Genomic DNA, 19536 nt, shown 5'->3' on the forward strand with positions numbered 1-19536 from the left:
TTCTCTTAAACGTGAAAACAAATCTCAAAGTAAATCTGAATTTGTGCATGCAGGATCCTTGAATTATTACTTACAACCTATAAATGAAGACCAGAATTTTAACAAAATGAGAGGTGCATAGTTTTAAGTTTAATTAATGGCCAAATTAGCAGCCTCAAGAAACGGGTTTTTTTTTTTTTTTTTTTTGCCTGGACGTTTTGAGTTTTCCTTCCTGTGCTTCTGGTGGTCCCTATTGATAAAATGTAAATAGTAAATACAGTATTTTTCAACTTTCTAAAATAATTTTTTTAAGAGAAATTGTTAGTTTGCTAAAAAATATTGTTTTTATTATTATATCTTTGTAATTATTTAATTCACAGATTCTCTGTTAGTAGGTTGGAAAATAGTAAACTATTCTGTTTTTTTTTTTTATATATATATATATATATATAATATTTCAAATATGCCAATTACATGAGCTTTCCAGATGGATGGATGGCAGATAGCTGGACTTTTATGATGTGTACTTATTATACCATCTGCCCTTAATTGCTTAAGCACAAATTAAAAGAAAAAAAAAAAAAGCCCATTACTGTACATTGATGCAGTATTTTTTTTTTTTTTTTATGTGAAACCCAAACACGAGAGGTATTAGAACCTATAGTACTTAGTACTGTGCTTGGGTTGGAGGTTGAGAAGACGAAAGAAGATATTTGTTGACATTGGACATGAACTTCTGTAGATTGTAATTTTCAGGAAATATGTATGAAGGAAGGTTGTTCCAGAAAACAGCAGTTGAATGAATAAATGAGGAAGATGAAAATTTGGTTCTGTGGGTTTGAAGTTGGACAGTAAATGGATGTTGTCTGGTGGCGGCACGTGTTCGGACTGTTTTGAAAGTGAGAGCGGGAATTATAGAAGCCAATTCAGAAGAACAGTACCCATGGAAGTATCTGTAGAAGAGGCATGCAGCAGAAACAGTGCGTCTATGAGAAAGCGAGGAGAGAGACTCTGTTAGAGATGAATCATTAATTAACCTAACTACCCTCTTCTGAATGGAATCAAGAAGCCTGAGAGAGGTTTTGGGGGCACCACCCCAGATGTGGGAACAATATTCCATGGCAGGGCAGATTTGTGATTTATACAGAGTGAACAGCTGTTTGAAAAAAAGTAATGCCAAGAGCGAAAGAGAAAACCAAGTTTTTTAGATGCAGAGGGAGCAATATTTGTAATGTGCTTGTGCCAAGAGAGATTAGAAGTCAGGGTAATCCCCAAAAGAGATATATCATTTTGCCTAGAAATCGAAGTGTCACTAAAGATAAGCATAGGAGCAGAAGAATCCTTTTTGCGAGATATAAGACAAGGCTGAGTTTTAGAAAGGTTAAAATCAACTAAGTTGTCTTTGCCCCACTGGAGAATTACCTGAAGATCGGAATTTAAGGAACTGGTAGCAGATTTTCGAGAAGTTGAAGCTGATTGAGCAGGACAAGGTTTCTCAAAATGGAAAGTTGAATGCAATGTGCTATCATCGGCAAAACTATGGATAGGATTTCCAGTCAATGGAAGAAGGCATTGATATGCAAGAGGAAAAGAGAGGGGGAAAGAACTGAACCTTGGGGGACACTGGCATTAGTGGAGAAGTTAGAAGACAGAGAGTCATCTACCATCACCCTCAATGAGCGATCAGAGAGAAAACTGGATAACCAATTACAAAAAACAGTTGGCAAACCATAAGATGGAAGCTTGTTTAGAAGACCTTTATGCCAAACACGATCAAAAGCCTTTGAGATGTCAAGAACAACTACTTGTGTTTCACCGAACCTTTCCATTGAATTAGTCCATAAATGGGTAACATAAGCCAAAATATCACCAGTGGATCGACACTGACAGAATCCATACTGGCGATTGTTGATCAGACGGAAGCTTTCTAGATAGTTTAAGAGTTGGCGGTTAATTGATTTCTCCATTACTTTAGAAAGAGTAGAATGGGACGATAATTGGATGGGAGGGATTTGTCACCCTTTTTAGGAACTGGCTGCAGATGAGCAAATTTCCAAGCAGAAGGAAAAACACCTTTGGAATAAGAAAGTGAAAAAAGGCGGCAAAGAATCAGGAACACAGGTTTTGAGAACAAGTGGAGAAATACCATCATTACCTGGAGCTTTCTTAGCATCAAGATTCATCAAAATCCTTCTGATATCCTTTTGACGGAAGACCACAGGAGGCATTGAATGGAGCGTGTTGGGAATGGTGGGAGGTGTTTTACCAAGATCATTAATACATGAGCTGGAAGAAAAATGGGATGCTAGGAGGTCAGCTTTATCCTTGGCTGAAGTGACAACAGAACCATCTGGTTTGGACAGAGGTGCGAGCAGAGATGGGCAACAGTTGCGGCCAATAGCTTTGGCAAGAGACCAGAACGCTCAGCTACCATTAGGGCATGAAGCAAGTTTTCTACTCTTAGCCTGTTCAAACTCTAGTTTGGACTGATTAATAACTGCTTTACAATTGTTGCGAGCTTTGGTGTTAGCAGAAAATGAAACTGATGAATTAGAAACAAGCCAATTATGATATGCAACATTCTTCTCTTGGACAGCCTTAGCACATTTATTGGAAAACCAAGGTTTAGATAAAGGACGAGATTTTAGAGTGGAGTGTGGGATAAAGGATTCCATTCCTGCAAGAATAATTTCACTGACACGATCTGAGCAAACGTTGACATCAGAAGTTTTTAAACAGTAATCCAACCAAGGAAAAGAAGAAAAGAAGTCTCGCAGGTCATCCCATTTTGCATTCTTGTAATGCCAAACAACACGAGGTTGGGAATAGCCTTAAGATAAAGGCTCCATTGGAGAAGAGACAATCACCAAGTTGTGATCTGAAGTGCCTAAAGGACCTCTCACTTCGACCGTGTACTTAGAAGGGTTGTTTGTGAGAAAAAGATCAAGCGTATTGGCTGTATGATTAGGATTGTCCGGTATTCTTGTAGGTAAATGCACCATCTGTGCTAGGTCATTAGTAATTGCAAAAGCCTCAGCATCTCGACCTGCTGGGTCGGTGTGACTAGAAAACGGAAGCCAGCTGGAGTTGTGAACATTAAAATCACCAAGGAAAATTACCTCACTGTTAGGAAAGTTGGACTGGAGAAAGTCAAGTTGCAGAGAGAGGAAGTCAAAGAGCTCCAAGTGATTAGTGGAATTGGGAGAACGGTAGAGACAACAGATAAATTTGACAAATGAGGTAGAGAGATTTTAAGCCAGAGAAGATCAAAGAGAGGAGATTCCAAATTGCCAAGTCTCTGACAGGGAATATCAGCACGGACATATGCACAAGTACCACCTTTGAGGCAAAAGGAATCATACAGCGAATAATTTGGGCATCTAAGATGAGCAGTAGTTGAATCAACCGATAACTGAGATTCTGTCAGAAAACGTACATGGGGTTTGGCAGACTGCAAGTGGAAATGGACATCGTTGAGATTAGAATTGAGACCACGTATATTTGTGAAATGAATTAGGAAGTCCTTGGGAGATTTAGATCTTTTCGCAGATAAGCTTTCTCTATTAGTTTGACAATTCATGGTGTATTCAATAGTAAGAAAAAGTGGGTAGGACATGCTGCATGAAGTAATGAAATTTTTGGATATGGCGTACATGTGGTAAGAATATACCCAGATCCTTGACATAACGTGGCCTCGACAATGCTCCCCGCATACACACTACTTGGACTCCCTCCAGTCACTATCTGGCAGAGTAGAGGTAGCAAGATTGTACTCTAGCTGATCCGGAAGCCTCCTAGAGAGTTACCAATAGGTTCGGTCCGGTGTACTAACTACCGGCCGGCTTGCGAACACCATTTTAGAGCTGTACCCTCAAAATGTAAGGAATATTGGATCTCGCCACGACGTTCATCATAACCTCAAAAGTCATCAATCATACTACATGATGGAAGAGATAGGGAAGGGTTGACTGGAACTTAGCTCTGTAGACTAAACATGGGTTCCACCACTTCAAGCCTCCAATAAGCAAAGTGGTGGTATTTCACCAGTTGATTAGTTATCTACCACCTAGTACTGCCTGGTAACATAGAGGGGTGGCGTTCCTCCATGTGGTGTGGGAGCCACACCTCGACCCCTGCTTATGTTGGTTCACACCTGGGTGGTCACCCACCATGTACTTGTGCATGGAGGTTATACCCAGGATTACTAACAGTCCCACCATCGTGAAGATACAAGCAGAGGGTTTAGCTGTCACAGACCATCCGGACTTCGCCGAAATTGGGTCCACTTGACTTGAATGTCACCCGAATATCAGTTCCATCAGCGTTTTAGACTCCCAGGTAGCAAGTACATATACACTAATATTGCATTTTGTATACATGTATAAAGTTTCTGTGATTTGTATGTATTTAGCATTTAAACGTTTGCACAATTTAATACTAAAAATATTTTATTTTCAGCGGAAGCAGGGTGGAAATGTGATAAGAAAATGTAAGTTCTTGCATGAATACTTACTTTAAATCCTTAAAGATATTTGATAAAACACCAAACTGTTTTAAACTGCGCTCATTATTAAACTAGTGAAAAATATTCTCTAAGATATGAATAAGGATTACAATCATGTTCAGCAAAGTGTTTAAAAGTTGCAAACTCAGGAAAATAAATTGTGAAAAAAATCCATATTTGCATTATCCAGTTTATTATTAATTTATTTCATGAAACTGTTTAATGAACATATTAGCTTCAGCTCATCTATTCACATGTAACAAATCAACCCTTAGTGATTTGGATTTTCAATAAGTTTTATATTTGGCTTTTTTAGAAAAAATTTTTCCATACATATTTTGATTTATTTTTATAATGTATACTATCATTAATCAAAGCACTTTTTGCAAAGCATTTGCAAATGCTTAATGTGTTTTCTGCCATTTACATGTATACATGTCAAAGTGATGTCATGATGCACATATGCAGTCATTCTTAAATGATCAATAGACAAGTGCCATAAAAGTAAAGTCTAGTCCATGAAATTGAAAACTGCTTGATATCAGCACACTGATTGAACTTTGTGTCATTTGCAGCAATGCAAATGTCACAATTCAAATTTTAAGAAGTTTTCTCCTAGCAAGTTGTTAATTACAGGAATAAGTTACCTCCATGGGTAAATTCTAAGGTAAGCTGAATGTTTACCTACATGACAAAGGAAATATATCAGGTTTATTTTAGAAATAGTTTATTTTGTAATGTTATTATTATTTATTTTTATTTTTTATTTGATTATTATTATGTTATTATTTCTCCTTCATGGAGAGTTCCACCTCATGATAGGTACTGTTACCAAGTGCACAGGGTGGTTGTTATGTCTGGCTGTTACTGTTGTCAAGGTATTCTCTGACTATCCTACAGGTGTTCAGGATTACAACTTTCTGGAGTTCCTTATAGATGTTTTTTGGGAGGGCTTATCGCTGCTAGGGTCTCTTGTGTGGGGTATTTGGAAGCCTTTTCTTCTTGCCAACGAGGGTTATGTCCAGTCTGTTGTGTGGGAGTGTCTTGTCTGTTATTATGGTATGTTCCTCACAGTGCAGCTTGTGGGTTAGAGTTTCTAATATAGCTTGGAGTTTGTACTTGTAATACGGTCAACTGGTATTTCTCTGCTATCTTCTGATATATTATCCCAGTGACCTGGGCATATCTATGAGCATAATCTGCATCCTGCAATGATGCGTTGAATTGTTTCAGAGGCCAGATGGCATTGTCAACATGTTTCATCTGTCTCTCTGGGTTCCTAATCAAACTAGGAACATTTTCTAATGTTCCTTTTGTTTCTCAATGAGGTCTGTCAAACCTCTTCCTCCTTCTTTCTGAGCTATGGTCAGTCTTTTCTGATGATCTCTTCCAGCTCAGTGTTAGACCATTCTGTGATCCCGAAGGAGTATGTTAGCACTGGGACTGCATAGGTGTTTATGCTTTTAACTGTGTTCCCTCCATTCAGCTTTGCTTTCAGCAGGCTTCTGAGCCTCTGATGGTATTTTTCAGTCAGGCAGGCCTTGATCTCCTTGTGCTCTAACTGCTGAGCCTTTATCATCCCCAGATATTTGTAGGTCTCTCACCCATCATGGCTTTCATCTCTTTACCAGTCTGCAGCTGATAGTTTTGGCTGATTAATTTTCCCTGATGCACACCGTGGGTCTTTACATTTGTCTAGTCCAAATTCCATACTGATGTCATTGCTCAGTTCTTTGGTGATCTGGAATAGCTGTTGAAGTTGCTTCTTGGTTGCCCTGTAGAGCTTGATGTCCATGTACATCAGGTGGGAGAGATTGTACAGATTGTTCCTTCTTTCCTTGAGAGTATATCCATACTTGCTCTTGTTGAGCCTGGTAAATAGTGGTTTGAGTGCTAGACAGAACCACAGTGGGCTTAGGGCATCTTCCTGAAAGATTCCTCTCCCAGTGGGCATGGCCTACATCAGCTACTGCAAGGTCTTCAACTCCATGCCTCATAGTTGACTAACAGAGACACCAAAGATATACAAAGTCACTCTCACAGTGAAAAACTTCCTCAAAGTTAATGTAGGCTGTGTACAGGTTGCAGTGCTTTTTGTAGACTTGCTCTGTAACATCTGAAGCATCAGTGGTTAATTGCTCCCTGCATCCTTTGCTCATTTGCTTGAATCCCTTCTGTGCTCTACCATGATGTTCTGGATCTGTGAGTGAGTTGATATCTTCTTGGCTATGCACATCGTCAGGATCTTGTCCATGTTGGGAACTAGGTGATTGGCCTGTATATTGCTTGGTTTCTTGTATCTTGATCCTTAATCTGGAAATAAGTGATTCCTTGAGTAAGAAACTCTGGGATTGTTTCTGGGTGACTCATCATCTGGTTGAACTGCTCAGCTAGATGCTTGTGTGTGCAAGTGAACTTCTTGTACCAGTAGTTGTGAATATTATTTATCCTTGGAGTTTATCAGTTGTGTGACTTCCTGATCAGCTGTTGTACTTTTTCCTCATGAATCTTCCATTCTGTCATCTCTTGTATGTTCTTGGTTTTCTTTCGTTCTAGTTCTTTCCAGGGTGCCCAGCTGTTATGTCTTATTTCACTGCCTCATATGTTGCCCCAGAACTCCTTGATTGTCTTCTGCCCAGGTAGTGAGTTACCTTCTTTTCTCTCTTGTCTAATACTTCTGTAGGAGGCTCTGTGGTTTTTATCAAAGATCCGGTTGTTCATTCTCTTTTGGGAACTGAACTCGGTCTCTGATGGAATTTCTTAGTCAGGCAGGCCTTGATCTCCTTGTGTTCTGTAGGAGGCTCTGTGGTTTTTATCAAAGATCCGGTTGTTCATTCTCTTTTGGGAACTCTCCTTGTATCGGTGTAGTCTCTTGCTGAATGTGAGAAGATTCTGTTTCAAGGTGTCTAAGTACTTTCCTCTTCTGTGTTTTTTGGTCTCATGTTTGCTGTGGATGTTTTCTTTCTTAAGGATGCTCTTCACTTTTCCAATTAGCTTCTTACTCCTGTTATCTCATTGGTACTAGGTCAGTTGGCCTATCTTGACTCTTAGTTCATCTATTTTCTGTTGTAGCCTTCTTTCCCATATTAGCAGTTCCTTGTTTTTCCATTTCTTCTGCTGTTGGTCTCTTTTTTCTCTTCCATTGGTCTTAATGACTAGTACAGCAGCACAGTATATGGCTGTGTGGATGACTTCCAGTGTAGCTTCATTGTTGTTGTTGAGATAATTTGGTATTATTTGCTGATTGAGGTGGTCTGTGACTTGTTAAGGTTGAGCATTGTGTGCCATTTGTCTATCTTTTTTATGGCTTGGTAGATTGGTGCTGTGTTTTTCTGAATATAATCCCACATGTTCTTAATCACCTTCTTCTTTTGTTCAATAAGATCATTCAGTCCTCTCTTTTCTTCTTTCTGGGCTGTGGTCAGTCTCTTGATCACCAACTTCAGGTAGTTTTGGTAGCTCTTTGTCATAATTATCTTGGTTGATCTCATTATCTCCTCCAGCTGTGTGTTGGTCCAATCTATGATCTTAAAGGAGTATGTTAGTACTGGGACTGCATAAGTTTAATGTCAGTTAAGTTTTTAGCCTGCATAAGTTTTTAGCAGGCTTCTCGGTCTCTGATGGAATTTCTTAGTCAGGCAGGCCTTGATCTCCTTGTGTTCTAACTGGCAAGTCTGCATCATCCCCAGTTATTTGCAGGTCTCTTCCTCTATCATGGCTTCAATCTCTTCACTGGTCTTCAGCTGGTAGGTTCATCTGACTGGATATCCTTGATGCATCGATGTGTCTTGCATTTGTTTAGGCCATATTGCATCCTGATGTCAGTGTTGAACTCTTCCAGGATCTGGAGTAGTTGTTAGAGTTAATTCTCAATTGTGGCATAGTGTTTGATGTCATCCATGTATATCAGATGAGAGAGGATGTACAGGTTCTTCCTCCCTTTATTTAGATTATATCCATACTTGCTGTTATTGAGCATGGTGGACAGTGGGTTGAGTGCTAGACATAACCATAATGGGCTTAGTGAGATTCCTCTCCTGATGGAGATATGTTCTCAACCTTGATGATAGTCCTCTATATTGCCATGGTTGCTTCTAGGAAGTATATCAATGTCAGGCTTACTTTGTAGATCTTCAGTGTCTCTATTAGCCAGCTACAGGCACAAAAGGCCTTACAATAATCAATGTAGGCCGTGTACAGGTTATGGTGCTTGTTGTAGGTTTGCTCCATAACTGCAGCTTCAGTGGTAAATTGATGCTGCAGCTATGGAACAAGTTGTTATTATTATTATTTATTTTATTTTATTTTATTTTATTACCGTTATTAGTATATCCCAGCTTGATGGACACCAGGTTTCAGTCCCATCAAGATGAAACTCAAACCTGGGTCCATCAAGCTGACAGTCCAGTGTCATAACCACTGGGCCATCATGCCCCTTTTTTATTATTTTAATTTTTTTGGCTACTGTAGCAAAACTTGCAAATTCCTTGCACTGTATGGCAGTTTACTAATATATTATTAGCAGAGAAAATGTGAAGTGTTATTAATTATTTCAACATATATATCTGAGGGTATACTTTAGAATACTGTTAAATCAAAGTTAGAATTTTTTTTTTTCCTTGCAGTAAACAAGAACCAGTAGATCAAGAACAGTTATATCAGTCTTTAAAAAATATTTTATCTCAAATTAAGGTGAGTTACTGGCTTTATAAGATGAAAGCAGTTCATTTGTACTTAATTGTATTAAGTTTGTCAAGTGTCCCATTTCATGTATATTTTAATTTATTTTTCTAACAGTTATTTTCTGAGTTTTAGAGAAGTATACTTAGTGGTTGAGGCTAGAGTTTTGGAGAAGCACACTCCAATGAATATTAACTACTAGAACTACCTTTACCTTATCTATAACTGTTATTTATATTTGTAACCATTAGCACTACCTTTTTAGTTTTAATGCTGTTAATTACAAACCTAACCAACAGCATTAAAACTGAAAAGTTGTGCTAGTGGGTACAAATATAAATAACAGTTCAATTTGTTTAATGTAAACAGTGACAATAAGTAGTCACAGCAAATGTTGTTATGTAACATAATGTAATTTTAAGTGTATGCCTAGTACATCGCAGTATCAGATAGAATATCAATGAAGATGTTTTGGGGAAAAAATGCTTTCACATTGGAGGATAAAAAAGAAGCAACTGTTCTTCTTAAGGAATAATTGTAATGAAGTATATGCAGTCTTTATCAGTTTCTTGCATATAATAACAGAGATTGCTGTTTGCTTTTGCCACCATTATAACTTATCATGCAGCTGATGGGCTGCATAATAAGTTATAATGGTGCCACTGTTATGACTAGTTATAACAGTAGCAGAAACCTTAGTTGTGTAAAGTTAAATCTGTTGTTTGTATGGATCAATAATCACTGTGTATGTCGTGTGCATTTTTCCTGCTGTAATTTGTTAGAGCAGTTTGTGCTGTTATGAAATTTACTGTTTCACTTTGATATGAGTGCCAGATTGTCTTCTTAATATTTCTGGATTGTAAAATGATTTTTTTTTGTAAAATATGTCGGATTAAAAAGAATTAGATTGTAAAGCACTGGATTTCAACAGCACTTTACAGTCTTTAATTCTGTTTACAGTTTCGGGAATTTTACTGAAGGAAGAGTTTCCTGTAATATTTTTTCCTTGATGTTTTAGTATGCTTACCTGAATTATTAAATTATTAGCATGTTGATTTTTAGAGTTATAAATATTACTTATATTCTCTATATTTTGTATTAGCATTAGCATTAGTAGAGGCATACAATGCAAGAAAGCAAGCTTATGCAGCATCAGCCAAAAAAAAACCCCTTCCATTTCACCCCTCCATTCATTCAAAATGCCTGTCCAGCTCAGCCTTAAATTTATTTAGGCTATCAATTTCCACAATAAAAGATGGAAGTCTCTTCCACCAATCAACTACCCACTGGCTAAAGGCAAATTTCCACACATCTATTCTACAACTGTCTTTCCTCAATTTGAATCTGTGCCCCCCTCAGGTTCTTAATCTGAGCAAGAGGAAGAATCCCATCAGCATTCAGCATGCTCAACCTATTCAAGACCTTATACACCTCAATCATATCACCTCACAGGTGCTGCAATTTGCTGAACTTAAGCCTTTCTTGGTAAGAGTACCCCTTAGTTTCGCTCACCACTCTTGTTGCCCTTCTTTGTACTCATTCTAGCAACTCTACATCCTTCCTAAAATGAGACCTCCAGACCTGTACACAGTATTCTAGGTGTGGCCTGACCATTGCCTTGTATAACGGGATAATCACCTCCCTGTCCCTGCTAGTAAAATTCCTATATATCATTGACAAGACTCTATGACGTGCCCTGGCAGCACCTCTGCACTGCTCAGCGAACTTCATATTTTACTGCACAATTATCCCCAGGTCTTTTTCACTTTCCACTTCCCTGAGTGTAATACCGCACAGTTGGTATGTTTCTCTTCAGTTATTGCTACCTATATATAGTACTTTGCATTTGTCAATGTTAAACTTCAGTTGCCACTTTTCAGCCCATATTCCCAACTTATCTGGATCCAGTTGGAGTAGCATACTGTCTTTACTATCGTTAACAACCCCACCAACCTTTGTTTGTTGAAGTATATGAAAATGAACATATCTCTGTGCATTTTTGTATTGCAGAAATGCACATTGATATATTAAAAAACAGTAACTAGTGCCCTAGTATGAAGCAGATTTCACAAAGTTGTGCACTAAAGATTGTATACAAGATAAAAGATTTAATTTTATTTATATACGAGGTGCAGCAATAGAGTTCCTGGACTGGTGCAATAAAAAGAACACAAAATTAAAGAACTCAAAAATGGTTTTATTTTTATTCAAAGTAATTGCCACCTGTCTGAATGCACTTATTACACTATTCGAAAAGTTTCTGAAATGAGCCATCAAAGGCATCCAAAGAGACTGTTCAGTTCAATGGCTATGTTTTTCTTTATGACCTCAATATCTTGGAATCTCTTTCCTTTGAGTGCAGTTTTCAGCTTGGAAAAGAGAAAGAAGTCCACTGGTGCTAGAGTGAGAAAGTTGGGTTGATGGTTGATCTGTTCAATGCCATGTTTTATCAGAAATGTCTTCACAACAAGTGCAGATGTAACAAACAGAGGGCAACAAGAACCAGCTGACTTTCTCTCGAAATTGCAGTCTCACTTGGGAAATGTGCTTCAGTAGTCTTTGAAGCACCTGTACATAGAATGCATCATTTATCTCTCTTCCCTTCAGGTACAGTTCTTTGTTAATAATACCATTTGTCATTGTCTTGATCCTGGACATCTGTAAATGAAACTTTTTGGGTTTTTGTGATGATTTTGAAGTCCAATGCATGCACTGACACTTTCTGTCTGGGTTGTACTGAAACACTTTTTTTTTTATGTAAACCCCAAACACGAGAGGAATTAGAACCTATAGTACTTAGTACCATGCTTGGGTTGGAGATTGAGAAGACAAAAGAAGATATTTGTTGACATTGGACCAGAACTTCTGTAGACTGTAATTTTCAGGAAATACGTATGAAGGAAGGTTGTTCCAGAAAACAGCAGTTGAATGAATAAACGAGGAAGATGAAAAGTTGGTTCGGTGAGTTTGAAGTTGGACAGTAAATGGATGTTGGCTGGTGGCGGCACGTGTTTGAACTGTTTTGAAAAAGAGAGCAGAAATTATAGAAGCCAATTCAGAAGAACAGTGCCCATGGAAGTATCTGTAGAAGAGGCATGCAGCAGAAACAGTACGTCTATGAGACAGCGAGTGGAGAGACTCTGTTAGAGATGAATCGTTAATTAACTTAACTGCCCTCTTCTGAATGGAATCAAGAAGCCTGAGAGAGGTTTTGTGTGCACCACCCCAGATGTGGGAACAATATTCCATGGCAGGGGGGGATTTGCAATTTATACAGAGTGAGCAGCTGTTTGGAAGAACAGTAACGCCAAGAGTGAAAGAGAAAACCAAGTTTTTTAGATGCTGCAGAGAAAGCAATATTTGTAATGTGCTTGTGCCAAGAGAGGTTAGAAGTCAGGGTAATCCCCAAAAGACATATATCATTTTGCCTAGAAATCGGAGTGTCACCAAAGATAAGCATAGGAGCAGAAGAATCCTTTTTGCGAGATATAAGACAAGACTGAGTTTTAGAAGGATTGGAATCAACTAAGTTGTCTTTGCCCCACTGGAGAATTACCTGAAGATTGGCATTTAAGGAATTGGTAGCAGATTTTCGAGAAGTTGAAGCTGATTGAGCAGGGCAAGGTTTCTCAAAATGGAAAGTGGAATGCAATGTGCTATCATCGGCAAAACTATGGATAGGATTTCCAGTCAATGGAAGAAGGTCATTAATATACAAGAGGAAAAGAGTGGGGGAAAGAACTGAACCTTGGGGAACACCGGCATTAGTGGAGAAGTTGGAAGACAGAGAGCCATCTACCATCACCCTCAGTGAGCGATCAGAGAGAAAACCGGATAACCAATTACTAAAAACAGTTGCCAAACCATAAAATGGAAGCTTGTTTGGAAGACCTTTATGTCAAACACGATTGAAAGCCTTTGAGATGTCAAGAGCAACTGCTTGTATTTCACTGAACTTTTCCATTGAATTAGTCCATAAATGGGTAACATAAGCCAGAATATGACTAGTGGATCGACACTGACGGAATCCATACTGGTGATCTTTGATCAGACAGAAGGTTTCTAGGTAGTTTAAGAGTTGGCGGTTAATTGATTTCTCCATTACTTTAGAAAGAGTAGAAGTAATTGCAATGGGACGATAATTGGATGGGAGGGATTTTTCACCCTTTTTAGGAACTAGCTGCATATGAGCAAATTTCCAAGCAGAAGAAAAATCACCTTTGGAATAAGAAAGTGAAAAAAGGTGGCAGAGAATATGAGTAAGTTCAGGAGCACAGATTTTGAGAACAACTGGAGCTATACCATCGGGACCGGGAGCTTTCGTGGCGTGTCCGTAGCCAGGTGGGCAGGAGCAGCAGTGCGTAGCACACGCTTCTTGATTAGACCGGGGTTCGAGCCTGTGACCATCAAATACAGAGGATGCGGAAAGGTCAGGGAATGACCACCGCATATCCCCGGAGCAATATGGCCTTAGTTGCTAATGCTCCTAAAAACCAAATAACAAACAAACCAGGAGCTCTCGTAGCATCAAGATTCGTCAAAATTCTTCTGACATCCTTTTGACGGAAGACCACAAGAGGCATTGAATGGGGTGTGTTGGGAATGGTGGGAGGTGTGTTACCAAGATCATTAATACATGAGTTGGAAGAAAAATGGGATGCTAGCAGGTCAGCTTTATCCTTGGCTGAAGTGACAACAGAACTATCTGGTTTGGACAGAGGTGGAAGCAGAGATGGCCAAAAGTTGCGGCCAATAGCTTTGGCAAGAGACAAGAATGCTCGGCTACCATTAGGGCAAGAAGCAAGTTTTCTACTCTTAGCCTGTTGAAACTCTAGTTTGGACTGATTAATAACTGCTTTACAATTGTTGCGAGCTTTGGTGTAGAAAATGAAAGTGAAGAATTAGAAACAATCCAATTATGATATGCAACATTCTTCTCTTGGACAGCCTTAGCCCATTTATCGGAAAACCAAGGTTTAGATAAAGAACGAGATTTTAAAGTGGAGTGTGGGATAAAGGATTCCATTCCTGCAAGAATGATTTCACTGACACGATCTGAGCAAACGTTGACATCAGAAGTTTTGAAACAGTAATCCGACCAAGGAAAAGAAGAAAAGAATTCTCGCAGGTCATCCCATTTTGCATTCTTGTAATGCCAAACAACACAAGGTTGGGAATAGCCATAAGATAAAGGCTCCATTGGAGAAGAGACAATCACCAAGTTGTGATCTGAAGTACCTAAAGGACCTCTCACTTCGACCGTGTACTTAGAAGGGTTGTTTGTGAGAAAAAGATCAAGTGTGTTGACTGTATGATTAGGATTGTCTGGTATTCTTGTAGGTAAATGAAAAGATCAAGGTCATTAGTAATTGCAAAAGCCTCAGCATCTCGACCAGCTGGGTCGGTGTGACTAGAAAACGGAAGCCAACTGGAATTGTGAACATTAAAATCGCCATTAAAATTACCTCACTATTAGGAACATTGGACTGGAGAAAGTCAAGTTGCAAAGAGAGGAAGTCAAAGAGCTCCAAGTGATTAATGGAGTTGGGAGAACGGTAGATACAACACATGAATTCGACACAATGAGGTAGATAGATTTTAAGCCAGAGAAGATCAAAGAGAGGAAATCCCAAATTGCCAAGTCTCTGACAGGGAATATCAGAATGGGCATATGCCCAAGTACCATCTTTGAGGCTAAAGGAATAATACAGCTAATAATTTGGGCATCTGGGATGAGCAGTAGTTGAATCAACCGATAATTGAGATTCTGTCAGAAAAAGTATACGTGGGGTTTGACATACTGCAAGTGGAGATGGACATCATTGAAATTAGAATTGAGACCATGTATATTTGTGAAATGAATTAGGAAGTGCTTGGGAGGTTTAGATCTTTTCGCAGATAAGCTTTCTCTATTAGTTTGACAATTCATGGTGTATTCAATAGTAAGAAAAAGTGAGTGGGATATGCTGTATGAAGTAATGAAATTTTTGGATATGGCGTACATGTGGTAAGAATATACCCAGATCCTTGACATAACGTGGCCTCGACAATGCTCCCCGCATACACACTACTTGGACTCCCTCCAGTCACTATCTGGCAGAGTAGAGGTAGGCGCCTCCGTAGCCAGGTGGGAAGGAGCAGCAGTGCATAGCACACGCTTCTTGATTAGACCGGGGTTCGAGCCCATCATCACCAAATACGGAGGATGCGGAAAGGTCAGGGAATGACCACTGCATATCCCAGAGCAATATGGCCTTAGTTGCTAATGCTCCTAAAAACCAAATAACAAACAGAGTAGAGGTAGCAAGATTATACACTAGCTGTTCCGGAAGCCTCCTAGAGATTTACCAATAGGTTCGGTCCGGTCCGGTGTACTAACTAGCGGCCAATCTACAAACACCATTTTAGAGCTGTACCCTCGAAATGTAAGGAATATTGGATCTCACCACGATGTTCATCATAAACTCAAAAGTCATCAATCATACTGCATGATGGAAGAGATAGGGAAGGGTTGACCGGAACTTAGTATTAGTATTAGTAACGGCCGCATGGTGCAAGAAAGCCTATGGCTTATGCTGCACCAGCCAAAAAAAAAAAAAAATCCGAACAAAACAATGATAAAAACAAAATAAAATAATAAAATAAAATAAATAACTAAATAATAATAATTATTAAATAAAAAAAAATAAAATAAAAAGGAAATTAAACCTATCATCCTATGTGCTTCCCTTACTCGAAAGTACTATCCAGATGACCTTTGAATTTCCCCAAACTGTCGGCCTCTACCACCCATGAAGGCAACTTATTCCTGTAATTTATAACTCGCTGGCTAAAATAAAACTTCCTGCAGTCCAATCTAAACATTTCCCCTCGTAACTTGAATTTATGTCCCCTGGTTCTAGCATCATTAATAATCTTGAAAATTTCGTCCTCATTCATTTTACTGATGCCTCTCAGAGCCTTAAACACCACAATCAAATCTCCTCTAAGGTGTCTAGTTTCCAAACTCTGCAACCCACATATTCGAAGTCTTTCTTCATAAGGACGTCCTTTTGCCGATCTCACCAGACGAGTTACCCTTCTTCGCACCCTTTCAAGAAGCTCGATGTCTTTGTTTAGGTGCGGTCTCCATACTTGAACACAGTATTCCAAGTGTGGTCTAACATAAGCCTTATATAACGGGATTATGACATCCCTATCTCTACTTGCAAAACTTTGATAGATCATCGATAGGACACCATGGGCCTTCCTTGCAACCTGTTTACAATGCTCAGCGAATTTCATGTCTGACCGTATCGTAACACCCAAGTCCCTTTCCTCCAGTACTGGGTTTAGTTGAACTCCACCAAGTGAATAAGTTTTTTTGGGATTACTGTTTCCCAGGTGTAATACCTTACACTTTGTTGGATTAAAGCACAGCTACCATTTTTCTGACCATTCTTGAAGTCTATCTAGGTCTCTCTGAAGAAGCTCAGCTTGACAGTGATCATTAACTACTCTACCAATTTTAACATCATCTGCAAATTTAGACACACGCCCTCTATCCCTTCATCAATGTCGTTTATGAAAATTAAAAACAACAGTGGTCCTAATACTGATCCTTGGGGAACCCCACTTCTTACATCAACCCAATCTGAGGAATAGCCATTTATCACAACCCTCTGCCTCCTGCCCTGAAGCCATCCTTCTATCCATCTAAGGATTTTCCCAGTGATTCCAACCTGTTCCAGCTTATAAAGCAACCGCTCATGTGGGACTGAGTCAAAAGCTTTGCTGAAATCTAAATAAACAATGTCGAAATTATTTCCTAAATCCAGCTTGTGAGTGACCCTTTCGAAATAGCGAACCAGATTTGTTAAACATGATTTTCCCTTTACAAAACCATGCTGTGTATCCTTGAGAATTTCAATTCGATCCAAATGATCCCGAATTCCACCCTTGATCATTGCCTCCATGATTTTCCCTACTACTGAAGTCAGACTGACAGGTCGATAATTTCCAGCTTCACTTTTAGAGCCACCCTTATGTACGGGAGATACATTTGCACTTTTCCAATCCAAGGAAATCTCCCCAGAGTCTAGTGATGCTCGCATAATTAGCCTCAATGGTTTTCAATGCACTCGCTTGCCGCCTCTCTTAAGATTATAGGGTATATTCCATCAACTCCAGGAGCCTTACTGGTCTGTAGGCTCGAAAGTTTTTTCATTAAATAATCTTGCAAAATTTCAATATCATTAATTACATATTTTTTAATTTCGCTCCTACAATTTCCCATTGCCACAAAAGGCTTTTCATTTGTAAATATCGATGCAAAATGACTGTTGAATTCATCTGCAACGGCAGCTGGTGTATTTATTACTATCCCCTTTCCCTTACGTAAAAGTCCCATCTGGTTTGTCCTGCTCTTCTTGGCATTTATATATGTGAAGAATTCTTTATCCCCCCTCTTTGCTCTGTTTGCTAGTGATTTCTCATAAACTGCCTTTGCCTGTCGAACCTTTTCTGTGGCTCTATTACACATCACCTTGTAGCTACTATAGGCTTCAGTACTTTTTATTGCTCTGTATCCTTTCCATGCCACCTTTTTCTGCTCAAGTAATGCGGCAACTTCACTATTCATCCAACTCGGAACCCTTCTCGTGGAGTATTTTTTTAATGGTATATACGCATTCAAGGCATCTGTGATTAATGTTTTAAAAGCGTACCACAGTTCAATTGTATTCATTCTCTGCGCGATATGTACCCAGTTAATAGAGGCCATGTAGTACCTTAAGGCATCGTAATTTCCTTTTCTGAAATTAAAACCCATTCCTTTGCCTTTTACTTCTGCTACCTCTCTCGTCATCATCCACCGTAGAACTCCGTGATCACTTCCTGCTACTGGTTCCTCTACTGTCAGCCCTGTTATGTCATCTGATTCATGTGTGATGATGAGGTCTAGGATATTCTTTTCTCTAGTACTTTCCCTGACATGTTGATACAAATGACAGTCATCTAGTTGATTTAAAAATTTTGTTCCCCATGTTGAGTTTCCTTCCCATTTACTCCAATCAATTAGAGGCAAATTGAAATCACCCATAATAAGGCATTGACGCTTACTTGCCCATTCCATTTGCCTGTAGAGGCTTTTGTCATAATCTTCACAATCACCTGGTCTGTAGATTACTCCTACCCGCATTATACCTTTTGTTTCCAACTATCTCACACCATACAGACTCTATACTAGCATGTGAAATGTCTGAATCCGGGAAAGCTATCGTCGCACTCAGGCTGCTTCTGATAAGAAGCATTACCCCACCACCCCTTCTATCTAACCTATCCTTCCTAAATACATTATAAAAGCCGTACTGAAACTCATCATCCCCAATTTCCGGGTGGCACCACGTCTCTGTAAGCCCTATTATGTCCACGTTACTTGTTTTAACCAGCAGTTCGAATTCGCTCATTTCATTGACGACACTTCTAACGTTACTGTATAAACAATTAAGGTTTACTGTTCTTGTATATTTAACAACCCTAACACAACCCTTGAAGTTTTTTAGGCTCTCTTCCCTGATATTAGCTACCCGCTCAACTGAAACGTCTTTGCCCTCAGAACATCTAGATAATACGTCCAGTTGGGGTAACAGATAAGAACTCTTAAAGTATGTGCAAGAGTTACATTGACCAATATTATCAGATAAACGCGTGTCAGTATTACCCACATCTCCCCTAACTAGCAGTTTCCCTGAACCTTTAAGGTATCCTCGATAATACTGGCAAAAACTTTTGCACCACCTTTGTTTAAGTGTATCCCGTCTCTACAAAACAAATTCCTTCTACCTACAAGTGTGGGCCATGCTGATAGAAATTTACCCCCTAAAGCCTTGCAGATTCCTTCAAGTCTTGAATTAATCCACAAGGCTCTTAACATATAATCCCTCCTATCGTGTCTGGGCAGAATTGCAGACACATAGACATTATGGCCTAGCTCGCGACATTTCCTCAGCATGGTCCTGTATTTTTCCAACAAATCGTCAGATCGTGTACGTTTAATATCATTTGTCCCCACATGAATAATAATATTTTCTTTACCCCCTTTAAAATCTGACAATCTGTTGGTGACATCATCAATAGTTGCTCCCGGCAAACATACCCTGGTTCTACTCCACCTATCTTTATTACAACAAATATTCCCCGTTTCCCTGACAATGGAGTCTCCTAATAAAACAATGTCCTTTTTAACCAGAGTAGTTTGCACTTGGTTTTTCTGTTTTGAGGTTCGAATCGGGTGTGCATCACTTGGTAGATTGCTGGAGTTTTGAGTCCCTGACGAGCTCCCAGATGCATTATTTTCGAGGGCAAGCACTTGTTTTTTCAGGGACTCAAATTGT

The 19536-nt window shown here is 39.1% G+C and overlaps 1 protein-coding gene across 3 annotated transcripts in view; it reads left to right on the top strand.

Annotated features, from left to right (window-relative positions):
• Positions 1-19536, top strand: part of Gcn5 (Gcn5 acetyltransferase) — a 240352-nt gene that overhangs the window by 207503 nt on the left and 13313 nt on the right. For all 3 annotated transcript variants that reach the window (XM_090383703.1, XM_090383702.1, XM_090383704.1), the window contains exons 17-18: positions 4438-4468; positions 9109-9175. In XM_090383703.1, the coding sequence (XP_090239829.1) occupies positions 4438-4468; positions 9109-9175 (98 nt within the window). The remainder of the gene's footprint in view (positions 1-4437; positions 4469-9108; positions 9176-19536) is intronic.

This window comes from Mastigoproctus giganteus, chromosome 10, assembly GCF_048544385.1.
Source record: "Mastigoproctus giganteus isolate SK-2022 chromosome 10, ASM4854438v1, whole genome shotgun sequence".
Taxonomy (NCBI): Eukaryota; Metazoa; Arthropoda; class Arachnida; order Uropygi; family Thelyphonidae; genus Mastigoproctus; species Mastigoproctus giganteus.